Genomic DNA, 18382 nt, shown 5'->3' with positions numbered 1-18382 from the left:
TATGTGCAATCTATGTACCTTTATCTCTGTCTCTCTGTGTAATTCCAGAGGAAAGGTTACTAGATAAGATTATGGCTCACCATATGGCCCATCCTACAAAAAAAGGATAAAAATGTGACTACACTGATGCAGTTGAACACTTTATTGCATGTCAAGATTGGTACACCCCCTCACACGCACACCATTACTCCACACCCCCCTCACACACACACACACACACACACACACACACACACACACACACACACACACACACACACACACACACACACACACACACATCATTACACCATACCCCCACCCCCCCTTACACTCACCATTTCACACAATATACCTTTTTAATTACTATTAAATTATTCTTTAAAGTTAGCTGAAGGATATCCATTAGTCGTAATTCATTTTATGAATTATGACACTAAACTACTTGAAATTGAACTTGAAGGTTGGCATATTTAGATCCACTAACTAAGGAACCACTAATAGTTCTGGAACATCAACTCATTCAGGCAGGAGGTGCACTGGGTCCGTTTCAAATAGAAGGCAGCTGCCACCTTTCTAGTGAGTCATTTACAGTAATAAACAGACACACACACACACACACACACACACACACACACACACACACACACACACAGAGGGAGAGTGCAGAATTGTGAGATCACAGTGATAGAGAGCTATGCATTTGGTGTGTAATGGCTGTTAGCTGATGCATGTGTCTATGCTGCTACGACAGATAGTGAATGAAATACACAACATCACATCACAGTCACAGTAAAAGTGATCATGTAAATTATTTCATTCAGGCTTCGCCCTGGGCAGCACCATCGAGTCGAAGACCAAAGGCATCTGGATGTGGTGTGTGCCTCATCCCATGAAAAAAGGTGGGCAAATTCATGACTTCATTTCATTCATTCATTTGTCTGTTTGTTTGTTTATCCATCCATGTGTCCTATTGACACATTTGTAAATTGACCTTTTAATGTTTCTTAGGCTTTAGAAAAAGCACATGGCAATTTGTCAATATTAAGAATAAGGAGAAATATATTTAGTATACTAAAGCATGCTATTTGTTGGCTTGTGTGTCCATTACAACTGTACAAATCTGTAACTGTCCTTGTGTGAGGTGTGGTATTCTAGAATTTTTAGTGGTGAATCACTGTCATTGTTGTCACTATAGACCTCCTACAAAAAAGCCACCATCTTTGCCTATATAAGAAGGTCCGGTATCTTGATATTTTTTTCTATGGGAAAATAACATGGGGATTTGGATTTATCGCACCTCTTAAACTCTCGTGGGGACAAAATCGGAAATGCAGACATTTTCCTGAACACACTTTGAAGGTGCATGAAGGTGGCACACTTTGATTTTTGCTGCCCCAGAGCTATCTTGCAACGCAACTTGCCATTAATTTGTTAGCAACTTACCTCTGGGGTAGCAAAAATCTCAGTTTGCCGTCTTAACGTACCGGAGATCTCTATGGTTACCATGTGGAACATACAAAGTAGAATGCTTTAACAATGGGGTGAATTCTGTTTCAGGACACACACTGGTGCTGCTAGACACTGAAGGACTTGGTGATGTTGACAAGGTGAGGACAGTTACATTGAGGACAGTGTAATTTCAGATGTAGGCCTATACAGGTTATGCAGTGTAGCAAGGGCATTTCCCACAGATGCTAAGCAACAACCAAGTCTGTTACACAACATGAGACAGGATACAATAACATGCATGCCAGTGGCCTGGATGCCCAACCAGAACCCACACAGGAAATTCAACAAAGCTGTGTTAATGAACAACAAGTAGGTGTCTTTAGCAGTTAAATGCTCATGCCCTGTTGATGCAGGGCAGGTTCTAAGCAAAGCTTTTAGCCTGAGTGCCCCAACAAATAACCAAAGCAGCAACGACAGACCATTCATGAGCATTCCACTGGGTTTTCAAGCTGGCACCTTCTTCTGTTAAATTAGGCCCACAACACTGCCTGAGGACTCACAATGGTATCTGGCGACCCAGACCCACGTCCCTCAGTTTGGGCTTCCGTTAAAATTACATTTATTCATTCTGCAGACGTCTTGTTTTTCCAAAGCGACTTACATGTCAATTACATTCCAAGGCATTGTTACATTGTCCACGTAGCAACTCAGGGTTAAGTGATCAAGGGCACAACGGTGGAAGCCGGCAATTGAACCCACATCTTTCTCGCTGCTGCATGCAAGTCCAGCTCCTTAACCACTACACTACAACACTAAGTTACAGGAGCATTCTCATGCCATCAACAGCACCATAACTCAAGTGTATTACTGTATGAAAGCAAACTGAAAACTGCACGAATACACAACCTGATGAATGTTCCTCATTAAAATGTCATCTTGACGATCTTGTTCCACAGGGCGACTCAAAGAATGACGCTTGGGTCTTCTGCCTGGGTGTGCTGCTCAGTAGCACCATGGTCTACAACAGCAGAGGCACCATCGACAACCAGGCCATAGAGAAACTCCAGTATCCTTCCATCTCACACACGGCTAGCACCCCCCCCCCCCCCCCCCCCACAACACACACACATAAACATAGGCTACATTACACACACACACACAGACACACACACACACACACACACACACTCACACACACACATAAAATACTACCCAAAGGAGTAATTGTTTTTGGCCTTTCATGCAAGCAAGAACCACTTAATCATTAAAGCTAAATAAATTCATTAAAGTTACTACAGCTACTTGTCCTCAGCCAATCACAGTTACGTGGCGGAGCTGACCGAACAGATCCAGGTAAAGTCCGCAGGGGCCAATAAACAGGACAACGACGAGATGCCGGAGGAGTGTGAGTTTGTCCGCTTCTTCCCCAGCTTCGTGTGGGCTGTTCGAGACTTCACTCTGGAGAGGAAGATCGATGGTCGCGATGTGAGTGAGGATGAATACCTGGACTTTGCCCTGCAGCTTAAGAAAGGTTTGTCTCATTGAATAAGTAAGGGATAATGGACGACACGGTGGTCTGTTCACAGAAGTTAATGCACGGTCGAGGTTGTAAAACGGCCCCGACGTGAAGCGGAGGGCTGTTTAAACCTCGTAGTGCATTAACTTCTGTGAACAGACCACCGTGGAGTCCATAATCCCGCTTATTCCACTGTTGCCACTTGCGTTGTGTTCATTTCCTGTTACAATTTAAACGTTTTAATCGCTAAAACTCTCTTGTTTGTAGAAGTAATTTCTTCCGACACATATCAACTAATTTCTCAACTCACAGGACAAACTGCCGTTACTAGTTCTAAATGGATGGTTGCTACGGCCAAAGGCCAGTCGTTAGTTCTATCTCTCCCGCTGTCAAGCGGGCGTATCCCAAGATTCTGATGAACTTTAGCTTTGAAACATCGCTATTTTACTTAGCCTGCTGTCATCCATCTAGCTAAAAGCCACCTCCGTCATATGCTACAATGTTGCAATGTTCTGATCGTCTGCATTTTACAGCTCGGATGCAACGTGACAGTTCATTTAAACTTCACGAGTTTGGCGAATTAATATAGGCTACAAGTGTGATACGGCCAAAAAAATGGATCTACTTCATAGGTGTGCAGATAACATACATGTACGGTTAATGGTCGTTCTAAATTACGTGGGCCAATGGGAAATTCAACCAAGCAGTGGAATAACACAATGTAGATTTGTTTTGTTGACAAAAGGAATTACAGTTATTGCTATTCTTTTTTAAGTGCAGCATGTTGTTTCACCTAGTCATACACGTCCTGTGTTAGTTTGAAATTATATATAGAAATATATAACACACTATTTAAATATAAAGCTTTCATTTTAAACAAGTTGAGAGTGAATTCAGTTTCAGTCTGGATGTCAATCTGGATCTGGATCCACAGGTTACGGTCCCAAAGTGGTGGCCTACAATCTCCCGAGGGAGTGCATCCGGAACTTCTTCCCAACCCGGAAGTGCTTCACCTTCCCGTTCCCGACGGAGGCGAAAAATATGACGCGCCTGGATTCCATGGCTGAGGCCGACCTGGACCCTGACTTCCTGAAAGTAGCTGACCGTTTCTGCAGCTACGTCTTTGCGGAGTGTCGTGTGAAGACTGTGAAGGGAGGTCACACAGTCACTGGCAGCCGTGAGTCACAGAGTCTTTCTTTGTATTTATGGAAGCCTGTTTCCGTCAGATGGAAAATTAACTGACAGCCCGGCCATGTGTAAACAAAAAGGATGTTATGGGGTACACTGACTATATCATTAATGCATTCTCGCCACCTACTGGTGAATAGAGAACACAACAATCCTGGTTTGCGCATAGCCTCGTTTTGATTTACAATGGCCACCGTGTTGTAAATCAAAATGGCCACCGTTTTGATTTACAATGGCCACATTGTACACATTTTGAATACTAGAACACAGCTGGAAATATGTTAGGCCTAATAAATCTACTCATGTTTAAAACTTGATGTCTTTCAAAGTGCAAATACATGAATCAATTTTACACTCAAAAATTAAAATGTTACTACCATACTACTGTTTTGGGGAATTTAAATGTATGTGAAAGCAATTTTCTAGTGTCACTTATACCTTGAATCCATTCATTGAATTTGAGATCTAGATTGAGTGACCACCCCTTGCCTTCCACTCATGGTCTCTACAGTTCAGCCATCTAGTGAAGATCTATCTATATTTGCAAATTTACACTCAGAGCTTAAAATGTTATTATGGTACTACTGTTTACAAAAATCTGAAATGAATGTTCTTATTTTACTTATACCCTGATACAATAGGATTTGAGATCTAGATTGAATGATTTGCACATTGTCTGTAGGGTTCAGCCATCTTGTGAAGATCTACGTGGACACCATCAACAGCGGCAAGGTTCCCTGTCTGGAGAACGCAGTGGTTGCCATGGCGGAGATCGAGAACCAGACGGCTGTGAAGGAAGCTTTCCAGCTCTTTGAGCAGGGCATGGAGAACCTGAAGAAGAAGTTCCCAGTTGATCTCGGACCTCTCTCGGCGGAACATCAACGCCTCTCTGCCATGGCAACGCAGGAGTTCCTGAAACGTTCCTTCAAGGACGTGGAGGGGAAGTACATGGCACAGCTGCAGGTGAGTGTTGATGAAAAAAAACCTTTTTTTATCAACCTGCAAAGTTGTAGGCCTGGCGTGCAGTGTTTTGTTTGTTTGTTTGTTTGAGTATTTATTTTGATTTATTCATTCAGGAATAAATTGAAAGACTTACAGTGGTATACAGTATATACAGTGGTATATATACCGTTTCCATCAATATGTGCTCCTGGCTAGAGAACCCATTCTCCTTACAAACTCTATTGTCCAGTTGCAATGGTGTGCTGAGGCCACATACCATTTCAATTTCAATATCTTATATGTCCAATATGGGCAATCTGTGTTACACACCAAGCAAAAGAACACATAGCAGACATGATGCACAGTAATGTCCTGTGTATTAGCCACATTGGGTATAAACCGCAGGGCAGCATTTTATGCAAGTAAAAAAAAAAAAAAAAACATATTAATATCATATCAACTGCTCTGATGTATTAACCTCATAGCTGAAGCAATTTTGCAAAATCAATGTTTAAACCTCGGCCAGTAGTTGGGAAATTACAACAACAGAACACAAAATATTTGACATAAACATGTGAACGAAGTAACTTGTAAAAATACCTATACCTAACCTATAGTACTAAGTAAATTTTTTTTAAAGGACTGTTTTATATTCTGTTTGCCATTGACTATATATATTCTAGTAGTCATGTTGACTGATTGAAAGTGTATCTTATGGCTCCTCCTCTAACAGGAGAAAGTGTCAAAGCTCTATGAACAGCTGGTCAATGAGAACATGGACGCCTCGGAGAAGCAGTGCCGGAAGCTTCTCTCTGATCTGTACGCGCCTATGGCTGGCAACATTCAGCAGGGCATCTATTCCAAGCCAGGCGGGTACGAGATCTACTGCCGCGACCGAGACGCCATGGTGGCCAAGTACCGGCAGCATGACAAGAAGGGCATGAAGGTGAGTGCCATGTGTGTGTGTGTGTGTGTGTGTGTGTGTGACTGTGTGTGTGTATGTGTGTGTGCGCGTGTGTGCATCCTCTCTAACTGTATGTCCTGTGCTGTCCCCAGGGGGAAGAGATGTTGGAGGAGTTTCTCCAGCAGAAGAAGGCCGAGGCCAACGCCATCCTCATGGCAGACGAGAGACTCACCGAGGCCGAAAAAAAGATGGCTGGTAAGTAGGGCTGTCAAACGGTTACATTTTTTAATCATGATTAATCGCTGAATTCCTATAGTTAATCACGATTAATCACATATTTTATCACATGATTAAAATTCTATTATTTTGCCTTTCTGAACTTTCCAGGAGTCCATATTAACAATATAAGGCAATTATTGTGTATCTTGATTGGGATTTAAATGAAAGCAAATCAAGTTACTTTATTAACTTAACTTTAAGTAAATACTTTATACTTTTTGCGTTCCCTCGCAATACATTTTTGAGTTCCCTCGCAATACTTTTTGTGTTCCCTCCCGAAATATTGTGCTTGACGTCATTAACATGTGAATGTGTTTTGAACGACAGTGCTTGCTACCATGTTTAACAACAACTGAGCTAACATTTGGAGAAACACCCAGTCAGCAGTCAACAGTCAGAGCACGCTCTCCCTCGATTCTGCTGCTCCCTCAGCGAGCCGCCCCACATCCCATGTCGAATTGGACAAACGATACTTTAAAATCCTCACTTTAATGTTACTTTGTGAGGCTGGTAACTATAGTTATGCCAGTTCATAAGGAGCCTCACAGCTGTGCAAGTTGCAGCAACTATTTCTCCCCAGCTCTCCCCCCACTAGATCCCACTCACTAACTGTGCGCTCTGATATAACACTGACTATGAACTTAATATGATATTAGGTACTCTGCGGTTATAAATTATGAATTCAACTAACGCGCTGACAGCGCTGCGTGAATGGGGACTGAAATGTACGAATGCCAAGTTGAAACTGCAAAGCAACGAAAAAAAATGATCCTGAGGAGCACAAAAAGGTATTGCGAGGGAATGCAAAAAGTATTGCGAGGGAGCGCAAAAGTGTTGCGAGGGAGCGCAAAACTATTGCGAAGGAACGCAAAACTATTGCAAGGAACGCAATAGTGCGGTCTAAAAATATTTACCAACGTGACCCTTCCTGGACTCTGTAGCAGCCAAAGAGGATTGTTTATAACAGAACAAGTAACGGTGAAAAAATATTTGGCGGCACACCATTAATGCGTCAGCCTAGGCTACTACTCTTTGGCCGGCTCGTAAGCCCAAACAAGTGTGTAGCATGCCTTTATGTAGCCTACTAACGGCACATCATCATAAAGATACATTTAATCTGCATCACGCCCCATTTTAACGGAAAACAAGTTAACATTATATCATTGATTCCAATGGGAAAGACAGCTAGTAATCACACGTTGACGTTACATCTAGTTACTAATTCACAGGACATTCAATCATTTTACAAACACAGCAGTTATGAAGAATTATGTGTATGTAACTTACTCATGCCGAAACTATGTACGTTACCAACCTAATTTCTTTCCAATACCCCAATGTTGAGGACAAATTTAGCACGTAGCTACACTTACCATAGCTTGCTACCTAGCTAACTGTAGAACTTCAGTAAAACATAGCCAATTATCTCACCTAGTTGTTACGTTCATATTACAAGTGATAGAATGAATGTGTGACTTGTGTTTAGTTGATGTTATGACATGTAAAGTTAAGCTTGCCGAACTTAGTTATAGTCAGCCACGGGCAGTTTGACTGTGCCTACATTCTTGACACTCCTGTTAGTAAACTGGAAAGAGCAAAAAATAGGAACATAATGGTCACATTAATCCCATAAACACACAGATAACTCTTACACCAACCTTATTTTGTGCCTTTTATTCACGTTTGTTTCAAGATTTACTTTTTGCTCCCCACTTCAATGCAGCATAGGTTTCCATTATATCCAAACAGTCATCTTTCCCCTAAAAGGGGACGTGTACGTGCAGCACACACAACGTTCCATTCCATCCGTCCACCATTCGTCAGTGCGTATTGTCAGAGCCCGTCTACGGAGAGCCTTGCCACTCCGTATTAAGTCCCATTGTACCGAATTTTGGTTGCAGTTCCACCATATTTCCACTGGGGGCGATCGCCATGAGTGCAGAATGAATGGGAGTCAATGGAGCTAGACGGCTAAATTTGTCTCTTTCACCTGATTGTCGTTGACAAATCTCAGATTTGATTGTAGTTTGTAGAACTTCAACATGGGTTATAGGTCAAAAGTTGAATGAACGAGTACTTAAGTCCTTTTGATTTCTTACAGTTTGGGTCGTTGTTGCCCATAACACGCTAGCATTGTGCTAATGAGTGACGTCATTGACACGTTTGAAAGGCTTTTTAGAACAATTAAGTGACTTTAAAAAATATAATACTCCACCAAGTGTATTTTCTTTGCCTCCCCTTTCGAATACAATGTTCAAATTACTTGAAAAAAAATTATATCCCGAGAAAAGTGGATTTTGAGGGGTATAGCTCCATAGACCTCCATGCATTCTGCACTCGTGGACGAGCGCCCTCATGTGGAACCACAGAAGGAACTGCAACCAGTTCAGAAACGGGAAGTTTTCCGAGAGTGGCAGTTCTCCCCTTATTAGACATTCTCTGGTATTGTTTAGTTTTCGGTCTAGCTAGATCCGGTGTGGTGTGGTAGTTGTTCTAACGTTACTAGTTGTTGCAACAGCCCAAATAGCAAAATCAGATTGGCAGATAGCGGACCGCTGGTGGTATGCCGCCGGTGGCGTGCCACTTGTGGTCCGCCTCTGGACCACCATCTCTTTAAATTTAACTTGTCATGAATATTTAGAAAAGTTCATGAAATGACATATGGAGTATAACTGAACAAATGAAAAAATGTTTAGACCAATAGTGGCAAAATATTGGCCAATTTGTCTGCAACCCGCCAGCGGACCGCCAGAAAACCGATGAGCAAAATGCCAGCGGACCGCCAGCTATGCCTCCAATGGACCGACAGTGGTCCGCCAGACTCTTGCTAGCATGTGAAAAAACGACAAAATTTGTCAGACCAAAAAGAATGTTAAAGGTTTACGTTAACGCCATTAATAACGCGTTTAACTGACAGCACTACTGGTAAAATGTCCGCCTCGCCTGGTTAGCACCAGATCTTATCTCAGTTGAAATTGAGATTGGGTCTGGGCAAGGTTCATTCACCTCCCTTTTCCAAGGGGCGTCACCAGAGATCAAAGCATATGATATGCAAAGCAACGAAAAAAACAACATCCCAAGCGTTTTTCAAAAACTGCAATGTCATCATGTTAAAGAAGAATTCCGGTGTGATATTGACCTAAAGTGTGTTGAAACATGATACCGAGTGTTAACGTTTGTCTCATAGCTCACCTCGGCTTGTCCCCCTGCACTCAGAAATCTGGCGCTAGTTAGCCAATGCTACCAACAGTTTTTCGTTGGGGGTGCCTCGGGCATCGGCCTAGCCATGCAAATAAATCACTGTTTTACACAATTTACGAGGCTCAAAGTAGCTCCATACTTCATTGACATTTAAAACGAGACATTGAGAACTTTGAAAGAGCACTGGTAGTTTATTTACAAGACGATTTATACAGACAGTACCTTAAGGAATTTTACCATTCGACGCCATCTTGAATTTTTCAGCTCTGTCTGTTTCAGCCAATCACAACTAAACTGTGACCTCAAGAGCCAATCAGAATGAGCAAATACCTTGATCCTATAGTTGCATGCTGATGTGACTAAGTTGCTGTAAGATGGGCCTTATACCTGTTGGACATCTAGAGTTTATCTGACTTTGGAATCTGCCAGCAACATTAATAATTGTGAAGTCACTGATGATGATAGAGCCCTGTCATTATGGAAATGCCAACAAATGTTGTCAAAACTACTTGTCATCCTTTCTTGGAAGCTTGAAAGTATTAAGTACAGGGAGCTGCTAGGGACTAGAAAGTAAATGTAGATAATGCCAGTGTCCATTATCAATGTGTGTTTTGTTACACACATACACACACACACACACACACATACTCATCCAAAAAACTCAAGAAACCAATGGGACAGTAACCCCCTAAAAGCCCCTATGAACTTTCCCTTTCTCCCACCATTACCCCCCTCTCCCTCTTATATTTTCTGGACCAATGCACCGACCCCCCTAATCAAACCCTTCTGACCTAAACCCCAAAAACTGGACCGGCACTGTGAACCCCCACATCACTCCTCTCCCTCTATCCTCAGAGGCCTGTGAGCAGGCGGCGGTTCAGGAGCAGCAGGCCAAGGTGGCGGCGCAGCATCAAGAGGACCTGCAGCGCGCCCTGGAGGACGAGAAACGCAACCAGGAGGAGCGCCTGAGACGCATGGAGGAGAAGATGGAGGAGGAGAGACGCCTCCAGCGTGAGGAGCTGGACCGTGCCCTGGAGAGCAAGCTGAAGGAGCAGCAGGAGATGATGGAGAAGGGCTTCAGGGACAAGGCCGAGATCATGAGCCAGGAGATCGAGCATCTCAAGAAGGAAAAGGAGAAGCAAACTGAGCCGGGGTTCTTCAAGAAGTACTTCATGCCTGTGGCCAAGCTCGGCGCAAACGTCCTCTCCGCTGTCCTGCAGTTCAAAGCAATGGGCAAAATGTTGAAATAGACCCGTTTACAACTTTGTTTACGCCTTTAAATTAGGGTCTGAGAGTCTGAGTCCATTTATCCCATAAAACATAATTTACTTTGACATCTGGGCCGAACTGTTGAACTGTTGATAAAAACAGAGAATAAAGTAAGTTATGTGTATGATCAGTATGTGTTTGTTCCCTTTGTATCTGCTTTGTCCTCTGAATCAGCAGCAGTTCAGATTGCCTTTACTATCGTATTATTTTTTTCTGCTCTCATGGTGAAGTGGTACCGTTATCAAGTCTAGTATAATTTTTTTTCTCCTGTCACGGTGAAATGTGGTGCCATTATGAAGTCTATAACTATTTGCCGTTGACACACTTTTTTGTTTTATTTTTTATCACCTTTCACTTCTGTGAAACAAACCTGGTTTGGAGGAGCAGTTCAGGTTGCTTCTACTATATCTTGCCTGTCATTCCTGTTTTATGTTGCAAAGCTGTCTGCACAATAAGCCATTAAGTAATTCAATTGATTTAACTGATTGATATTGCAGTGTTAAGTCCCAGCTTCCAAAGTCTACATTTGCACATGTAAACGTTCTCTGCCGGCACAACACATTTTAATAAACATGTTGAACCTCAATTTGGATTTGTATGTGTTTGGGAAGATAATTTAGTTTTTTGTTTTTTGCTTTTATTTACTTTTTTGCTATTTGTAAACTTAAATTCATTTTCATTTGGACTGAAGAGATTTAGATGAGGTTCAGGCGGCTCCTTTTTTACCATGGAAGATGTAAAGTAGTGTCACCACAGATGTGCTGGGCCCATATGGAAACCTTTCATCAAGAATTCAAGGAATTTGATTGGCTCTGGTTGAAGGGTAATTGACTTAATTCTTTGATTTGGAACAATTGTCACCCTCCTCATGAGGCAAAGTTGAAACTGAAAACAGGTAGTGGTAGTAATGGAGTTGTGGGCTGTGACTGGTTGGTGATATGGGATGTTTTGCACTTACTGGCTGTAAAGAAGAGTGAGGGGAGCTGTGATTGGACAAGTGTTTTTTTTTCCTTTCCTCTACAGAGGAGGCGCAGAAGATGGCGCTGCTGGAGCAGGAAAACAGGAAGGAGGAGGAGAAGAACAAACGGCTAGAGAGCCTCCTGGAGGAGGAGAAGAGGACTCATGAGGAGAACCTCAACCGTCTGAACGTGAGTGTGTATGTGTGTGTTTAGTTAATCTGTGTTTGTATTGTAGTGTATGTGTGTTTCTAAAACTGATAGTTCCGGTCTTTGATTGTGATTGGCTGAATCATGTTCGATGCTGTTGTAAAATCCAGCACAAACATACACCTTGACCGCATTCCGTTCTATATTACTGCGCTACCACAACTTGATACTCCGTTAGCGTGTCGTGCCTAACAACGCCCCTTAGCATTTGTAGAGTCAGCGTAACCTACAGTACGGCCTCTCGGGCTTATTGCTTAAGTTTGTGTGTGTGTGTGTGTGTGTGTGTGTGTGTGTGTGTGTGTGTGTGTATTTGTAGTGTTTATGTGACTGCCTGTGCTTATAATTGAAAACATTTAGTAGTGGATTATAAATATCTCCTCTCCAACCCACCATCCTCCCTCCTCCTCCTCAGGAGAAGCTGAAGCAGGAGTATGCGCTGCTGGCGGGTGAGCAGGAGAGGGCGCTGGAGAGCAAGCTGGCGGAGCAGACGGTGCTCCTCATCCAGGGCTTCCACCAGCAGGAGCAGGAGCTGAGGGAGCAGATCCAGCAGCTGAGGAAGGAGCAGGCCCAGAGGGAGGCCGAGGAGGCGCGCCTGCAACAGGAGGAGGAGCAGCAGCAGAAATCTGCTCAGGACACCATGCAGGTAGGAGGAGCAGGATCAGAGAGGTCGGGTGTATCGGGGTAAATTACTAGGGCAGGTATAGGGGGTACTGGGGTAGATTATATTACTAGGGCAGGGGGTACTTGGGTAGTATAAGGGGTACTGGGGTAGATTACTAGGGCAGGTATAGGGGGTACTGGGGTAGATTAGATTACTAGGGCAGGTATAAGGGGTACTGGGGTAGATTACTAGGGTATGGGGGTAGATTAGATTACTAGGGCAGGTATAGGGGGTGCTGGGGTAGATTATAGGGAGCAGCAGAGAGTTGGTGGAGGAGGTGGAGGTTTTATAATTTTCTGTGCTTGTTTTGAAACAGTTTGATCGTGTCACTATCAAATAGAGGACACTGATAAAGTTATATTTAAATGTTGTGATCTTCATGTTCCATTAAGTGCAAAGAGGTGTTTGATTTGAGACAACACTATTCTGTTTAAAACCCTCCACGAGTAAGCACACAGCACACAGGGCACTGCGTTAAAGTGCACTGGCGGAAATGTGCCGTTTGAGACGAGAGAGAGTAAGACTAAAACCAGTGAGTGAACTACAACTAAAAACAAACTGTAATAACGTTGTGTACCCACTCCAGTTGTTTGGCAGGGTCATGGAGATGTACTACAAGTTCCAGCAGAAGAGGGAGGATCGACTTCTCCAAACTGTTCTGGCCCAGAAGGAGAAAAACGCCTACAAGATGTCGAAAGACACGGCACAAATTGGGGAGGTTCCAGAGGTGCCAGTGGTGAGGAAGGTGCCAAAGGTCACGGAGGTCACTGGGTCATCAGAAGATCTTCCAGCTGGACAGGAGGAGGATTAAGATTTTTTTTTTTTTACTAAAACCAATTATGTGGTATAGAGATTTATAGATTTGCCAAGGTACTTGTGGTTAATGTTTGTCAATATATTTCTACACTGCGTTCAAAATTATTATGCATTTTTTTTTTCAGATTTTCCTAAATAGTTGATGCAAATTACAGTCAGTATAATTTCCAAGTCATCAACCGTTAGAGTATAATTCCAATTTTATTGAATTGGAGGTTTCCCAATGATGACAATATTTTTTTTTTTTTTCAAAAATAAAAAAAACTCAAAATGCACTGTTCCAAATTATTATGCACAACAACACATTTTATAGATTGTAAAGAACAAAAAATGGTAATTTGTTGAATTTGCAGCATTAGGATAGCCTGGACAATCCAGACCCTGATAATCTAGAAAGATTAAGGGTCTGGCAAAGAACAATGTAATGGCGCAACTCGAGGGGCGACAACAAGCATGCATTTAAAAATCTCACTGCTCGCAACTGGATAACACTAGACCATGTTTACTCTGAATGATTTCGGACTTGGACGCAATCGGATAACACTACGACCAATGTGTACTGTCCTCCAACGTTGCAACGCTGTCTTCATCAGTTTAGCTGGTTCCCCGGAATGTTGGAGTAAAAGTAACGTGCATCATTGCTCTTTGCCAGAGTGTCTTGCAGAGACAATTCCTTTGTGCTCTCGCGAGAACTCTGGATTTTCAGGGTAGCATTAGGAGGTGATATAAATTAAATCAAAAGTTATTTCAATCAAAAACATCTTAACAGGACGAGTTACACGTTAACATAGGACCCCTTCATTGATATCACCTTCACAATTCTTGCATCCATTGAACTTGTGAGTTCTTGTAGAGTGTCTGCTTTAATGTCTTTGCAGAATAGCCTCCCAGAGCTGCCAGAATGTCAGAATAGCCTCCCAGAGCTGAAGGAAATGTCAGAATAGCCTCCCAGAGCTGCCAGAACGTCAGAATAGCCTCCCAGAGCTGCTGCTTGGATGTGAACTGCCTCCCGCCCTCATAGATCTTTTGCTTGATAATGCTCCAAAGGTTCTCAATAGGGTTGAGGTCAGGGGAAGATGGGGGCCACACCATGAGTTTCTCTCCTTTTATGCCCATAGCAGCCAATGACCCAGAGGTATTCTTTGCAGCATGAGATGGTGCATTGTCATGCACAAATATGATTTTTCTACGGAAGACACGGTTCTTCTTTTTCTTAAGTGGTCAGTCAGAAACTCTACATACGTTACCGAGGTCATTTTCACACCGTCAGGGACCCTAAAGGGGCCTATACCAGCTCTCCCCATGATTCCGGCCCAAAACATGACTCCGCCACTTCCTTGCTGACGTCTCAGCCTTGTTGGGACATGGTGGCCATTCACCAAACACACCTACAAACACTCATTACTTCTTCCAGCAGGTGGCCTATCAGATGTCAAGAATGTCACAAGTTTTTAAAAACCTACGAGTATTTGTCAAATTGCACATTTTGTCAAATAACAAATTGCTGTTTTTGTTGTTGTTGTTACTGTTACAATTGCATTAGCTTGCATCTAGACATTGACAATTATTTACCGATTAAGTAGGCTCTTTGGCAGTCTCCCGTGACTAACCTGCAGTAGGCTATAGGCTGTTATTGAGCAAACAATTCCTTGTGCATGCGTAATAAGGGGCGGCTACTCGAAAGTGAAAGTGCGACGTCAGATGTTGTTTGCCATGTCCAAAGTGAAAGGGTTTGATTTGTGTTCAAAGCCTTCAGAAGCTAATTTCAGTTTCATGTTGCTCATGCTGCAGTAGGCCTATAGGTTGAATACATCAGTAAGAGGTCATTTGAAACTCAGAGATTCGGTGGTTGTTTTTTATATCATTCTCATTGCTGCAATGCCTTACATTAACACACTTGTTATTATTCCAAAGTAGTTGTTAAATTCTCCCTAAATGAATCAGACTGCAGTTTCAAAGATCATAGTGACTCACCCCCACCATCACTGGATATTGCACCCCTCCCCCACATGGCTACCACGAACAAAGAGGTGACAACGACCCCAGTCAACAGCCATCAGACACACAGACCTCACACAGACCATCATTGCTGATCAGGCTATCGCACCTCTCCCCCACATGGTGACCATGAGCAGTGCGACAACAATGGCTTCAGCCAATGGCCATCAGTCTCTAGCCACACGACAACCCTCACAGAAGCACCCGTCCTCCTCCTCACCCTCCACTCCCCTCATCCCCCCCATCATTTCAGCGGACCAAGTAAGTTATCTCTTAAGGAAACTCCATCCTCGTAAGGCGGCCGGGCCTGACAGACTGTGTCCAAGGCTGCTCAAGGCCTGTGCTGCTGAACTGGGGGAGCCACTGAAGCACATCTTCAACTGGAGTCTACGTCTCGGACAAGTTCCAACACTGTGGAAGACATCATGTCTCACCCCCGTTCCCAAGAAACCACACCCCAGCGAGCTGAATGACTTCAGGCCTGTCGCTCTAACATCACACGTGATGAAAACAATGGAGCGGCTGGTCTTAGGGATGCTCAGACCCCAGGTACGCCATGCACTAGACCCGCTACAGTTTGCATACCAGGAGAAAGTGGGCGTGGACGATGCCATCACTTATCTTCTACACAGGACACATTCTCACCTAGACAAGGGGAAAAGTGCTGTGAGAATCATGTTCTTTGATTTCTCAAGTGCTTTTAACACCATCCAACCCCTCAGACTGCGAGATAAACTCTTGCAGATGGGTGTGGATGCTCACCTGGTAACCTGGATTACAGATTACCTGACCGAACGACCACAGTTCGTCAGACTGAAGAACTGCCTCTCTGACACTGTGATCAGCAGCACCGGAGCGCCACAGGGAATTGTGCTCTCTCCAGTCATGTTCACCCTGTACACATCTGACTTCCGCTACAACACCGAGTCATGCCACATGCAGAAGTTTTCTGATGATACTGCAATTGTGGGGTGTATCAGGGACGAGCAAGAGGAGGAGTACAGGAGCCTGGTGGAGGACTTTGTGCAGTGGTGCAAACTCAATCACCTTCAACTTAACACTTCAAAGACCAAGGAGATGGTGGTGGATTTCCGAAGGTCTAAGCCCGCTCTGCTACCAGTCTCCATTGATGGGGTCAATGTGGAGGTGGTAAGCACCTACAAGTATCTGGGTCTCCACCTGGACAATAAACTGGACTGGTCAGCCCTGATGCACTCTACAAGAAAGGACAGAGCAGGCTGTACTTCCTGAGGAGGCTGCGGTCCTTCAATGTGTGCAGCAAGCTCCTCAGGATGTTCTATCAGTCTGTTGTGGCCAGCGCCCTCTTCTATGCAGTGGTATGCTGGGGAGGAAGCACAAAGAAGAGGGATGCTGGGCGACTTGACAGGCTGGTAAGGAAGGCTGGCTCTGTAGTGGGAGCTGAACTGGAGTGCATCACTTCAATAGCTGACAAAAGGACCCTAAACAAACTGATCAACATCTTGGACAATGAATGTCATCCACTCTACAGCACTATCAAAAACCAAAAGAGCTTGATCAGCTGGAGACTTCGCTCACTGCCATGCACAACTGAAAGGCTGAGGAAGTCATTTGTTCCTAGGGCCATTGAACTGTTCAATGCCTCACTAAAGGGGAGAGGAGAGATAGACTTCTCTGCTTAGTCTGTCTGCCTCTCCACCCTCTCCACGTCCATGTTTTTTGAGTACTGGCTGCCCACTACTGCCTACTACTGTTTTACTACTGTTTTACTATTGTACACAGCCTAATGTTCTCACTACTGTTTAACTGCTACACTGTTACCTCAACCCGTTCTTGCACTGAAATAGTTTTTATTTTACCTTGTTTACATTACACTTTTCTCTCCTATTTGACTATATTATTTATGCTGGTCTCTAGACCCTACTGTTGCACTGTTGACTAATGTTGGACTACTTTTTGCACCTTCACCATGACACCCACTCTCTTGAGCACCTTGCCAGGCACACACAACTAAGGACTTTGGTTGGACTACTGTTTGCACCTTCATCATGACACTCACTCCCTTTAGCACCTCACCAGTCCTGGCCCTGTCACTACAAGCGTCTTATGCTTGATCACCCTCAAGCACATTGGACTTTCTTAATTTAACTTATATAGTGCATTTAGTATTTAGTTAGATTCTTATCTTATCTTCTACTGACTTTATTGTACAGTGGAGTTTAGTTATATGTTTATACTTATACTAATGTTTACCATTTCTGTTGTAAGTGCATGTTGTGTGTTATGTCTTTACGCTACTGAGACCCTTGAATTTCCCCTTGAGGATCAATAAAGTATCTATCTATCTATCTATCTATCTATCTATCTATCTATCTATCTATCTATCTATCTCTGACTGTTATCACAAAATCCTTCTATACTTTTCCAGTTCTAGGCATGATAAATTGGTAGGTCAAACTCCACAATATCCTTTTAATAATTTTACTTATGATACTTAACAATACTAATAAGACAAATGTCAAGTTTTTAAAAACCTACGAGTATTTGTCAAATTGCACATTTTGTCAAATAACAAATTGCTGTTTTTGTTGTTGTTGTTACTGTTACAATTGCATTAGCTTGCATCTAGACATTGACAATTATTTACCGATTAAGTAGGCTCTTTGGCAGTCTCCCGTGACTAACCTGCAGTAGGCTATAGGCTGTTATTGAGCAAACAATTCCTTGTGCGTAATAAGGGGCGGCTACTCGAAAGTGAAAGTGCGACGGGGATTTCAATAAATCAGGTCTCTTCGTGTAATACTAACCGAAATGAAAGCACACGCTGCAAATCCTAGCCTACTGGTTGTTCAGGTCAGTCCTGTATGGCCGCTTCTTTTTTTTCCTTTTAGGCGTTGCATTGTGTGCTAAAGTAGGGTATTCTTCGACGACAGTAGGCTACGGCACTGGAGTCCGACTCTGATTCCTCTGTTAACAAGACCATTAAGCAAAGGTAGGTTATTTTGCAAATCTAAATATACAGGCTTGTGTTT

The 18382-nt window shown here is 43.2% G+C and overlaps 1 protein-coding gene across 4 annotated transcripts in view; it reads left to right on the top strand.

The window, feature by feature from the left end:
• Window positions 1–18382, top strand: part of LOC143122626 (guanylate-binding protein 4-like) — a 32544-nt gene that overhangs the window by 2231 nt on the left and 11931 nt on the right. Inside the window, exons 3-14 of one of the 4 annotated variants that reach the window (XM_076283431.1) lie at window positions 804–881; window positions 1540–1589; window positions 2388–2497; window positions 2754–2962; window positions 3882–4124; window positions 4818–5098; window positions 5811–6023; window positions 6134–6236; window positions 10317–10608; window positions 11770–11878; window positions 12309–12539; window positions 13144–13520. In XM_076283431.1, the coding sequence (XP_076139546.1) occupies window positions 804–881; window positions 1540–1589; window positions 2388–2497; window positions 2754–2962; window positions 3882–4124; window positions 4818–5098; window positions 5811–6023; window positions 6134–6236; window positions 10317–10608; window positions 11770–11878; window positions 12309–12539; window positions 13144–13368 (2144 nt within the window). In that variant the 3' untranslated portion in view covers window positions 13369–13520. Of the gene's footprint in view, window positions 1–803; window positions 882–1539; window positions 1590–2387; window positions 2498–2753; window positions 2963–3881; window positions 4125–4817; window positions 5099–5810; window positions 6024–6133; window positions 6237–10316; window positions 10609–11769; window positions 11879–12308; window positions 12540–13143; window positions 13521–18128; window positions 18343–18382 lie in introns of those variants that run through there. The other 3 variants (XM_076283417.1, XM_076283425.1, XM_076283409.1) reach the window with 3 other exon arrangements.

Source organism: Alosa pseudoharengus, unplaced genomic scaffold (genome assembly GCF_046254945.1).
Source record: "Alosa pseudoharengus isolate Yale_2024_CS ecotype anadromous, Long Island Sound unplaced genomic scaffold, YU_APseudo_1.1 YU_APseudo_1.1_scf_1, whole genome shotgun sequence".
Classification (NCBI taxonomy): domain Eukaryota; kingdom Metazoa; phylum Chordata; class Actinopteri; order Clupeiformes; family Clupeidae; genus Alosa; species Alosa pseudoharengus.
The sequence above is the reverse complement of the archived record's forward strand: the minus strand, read 5'-3'. Positions and strand labels throughout refer to the sequence as shown.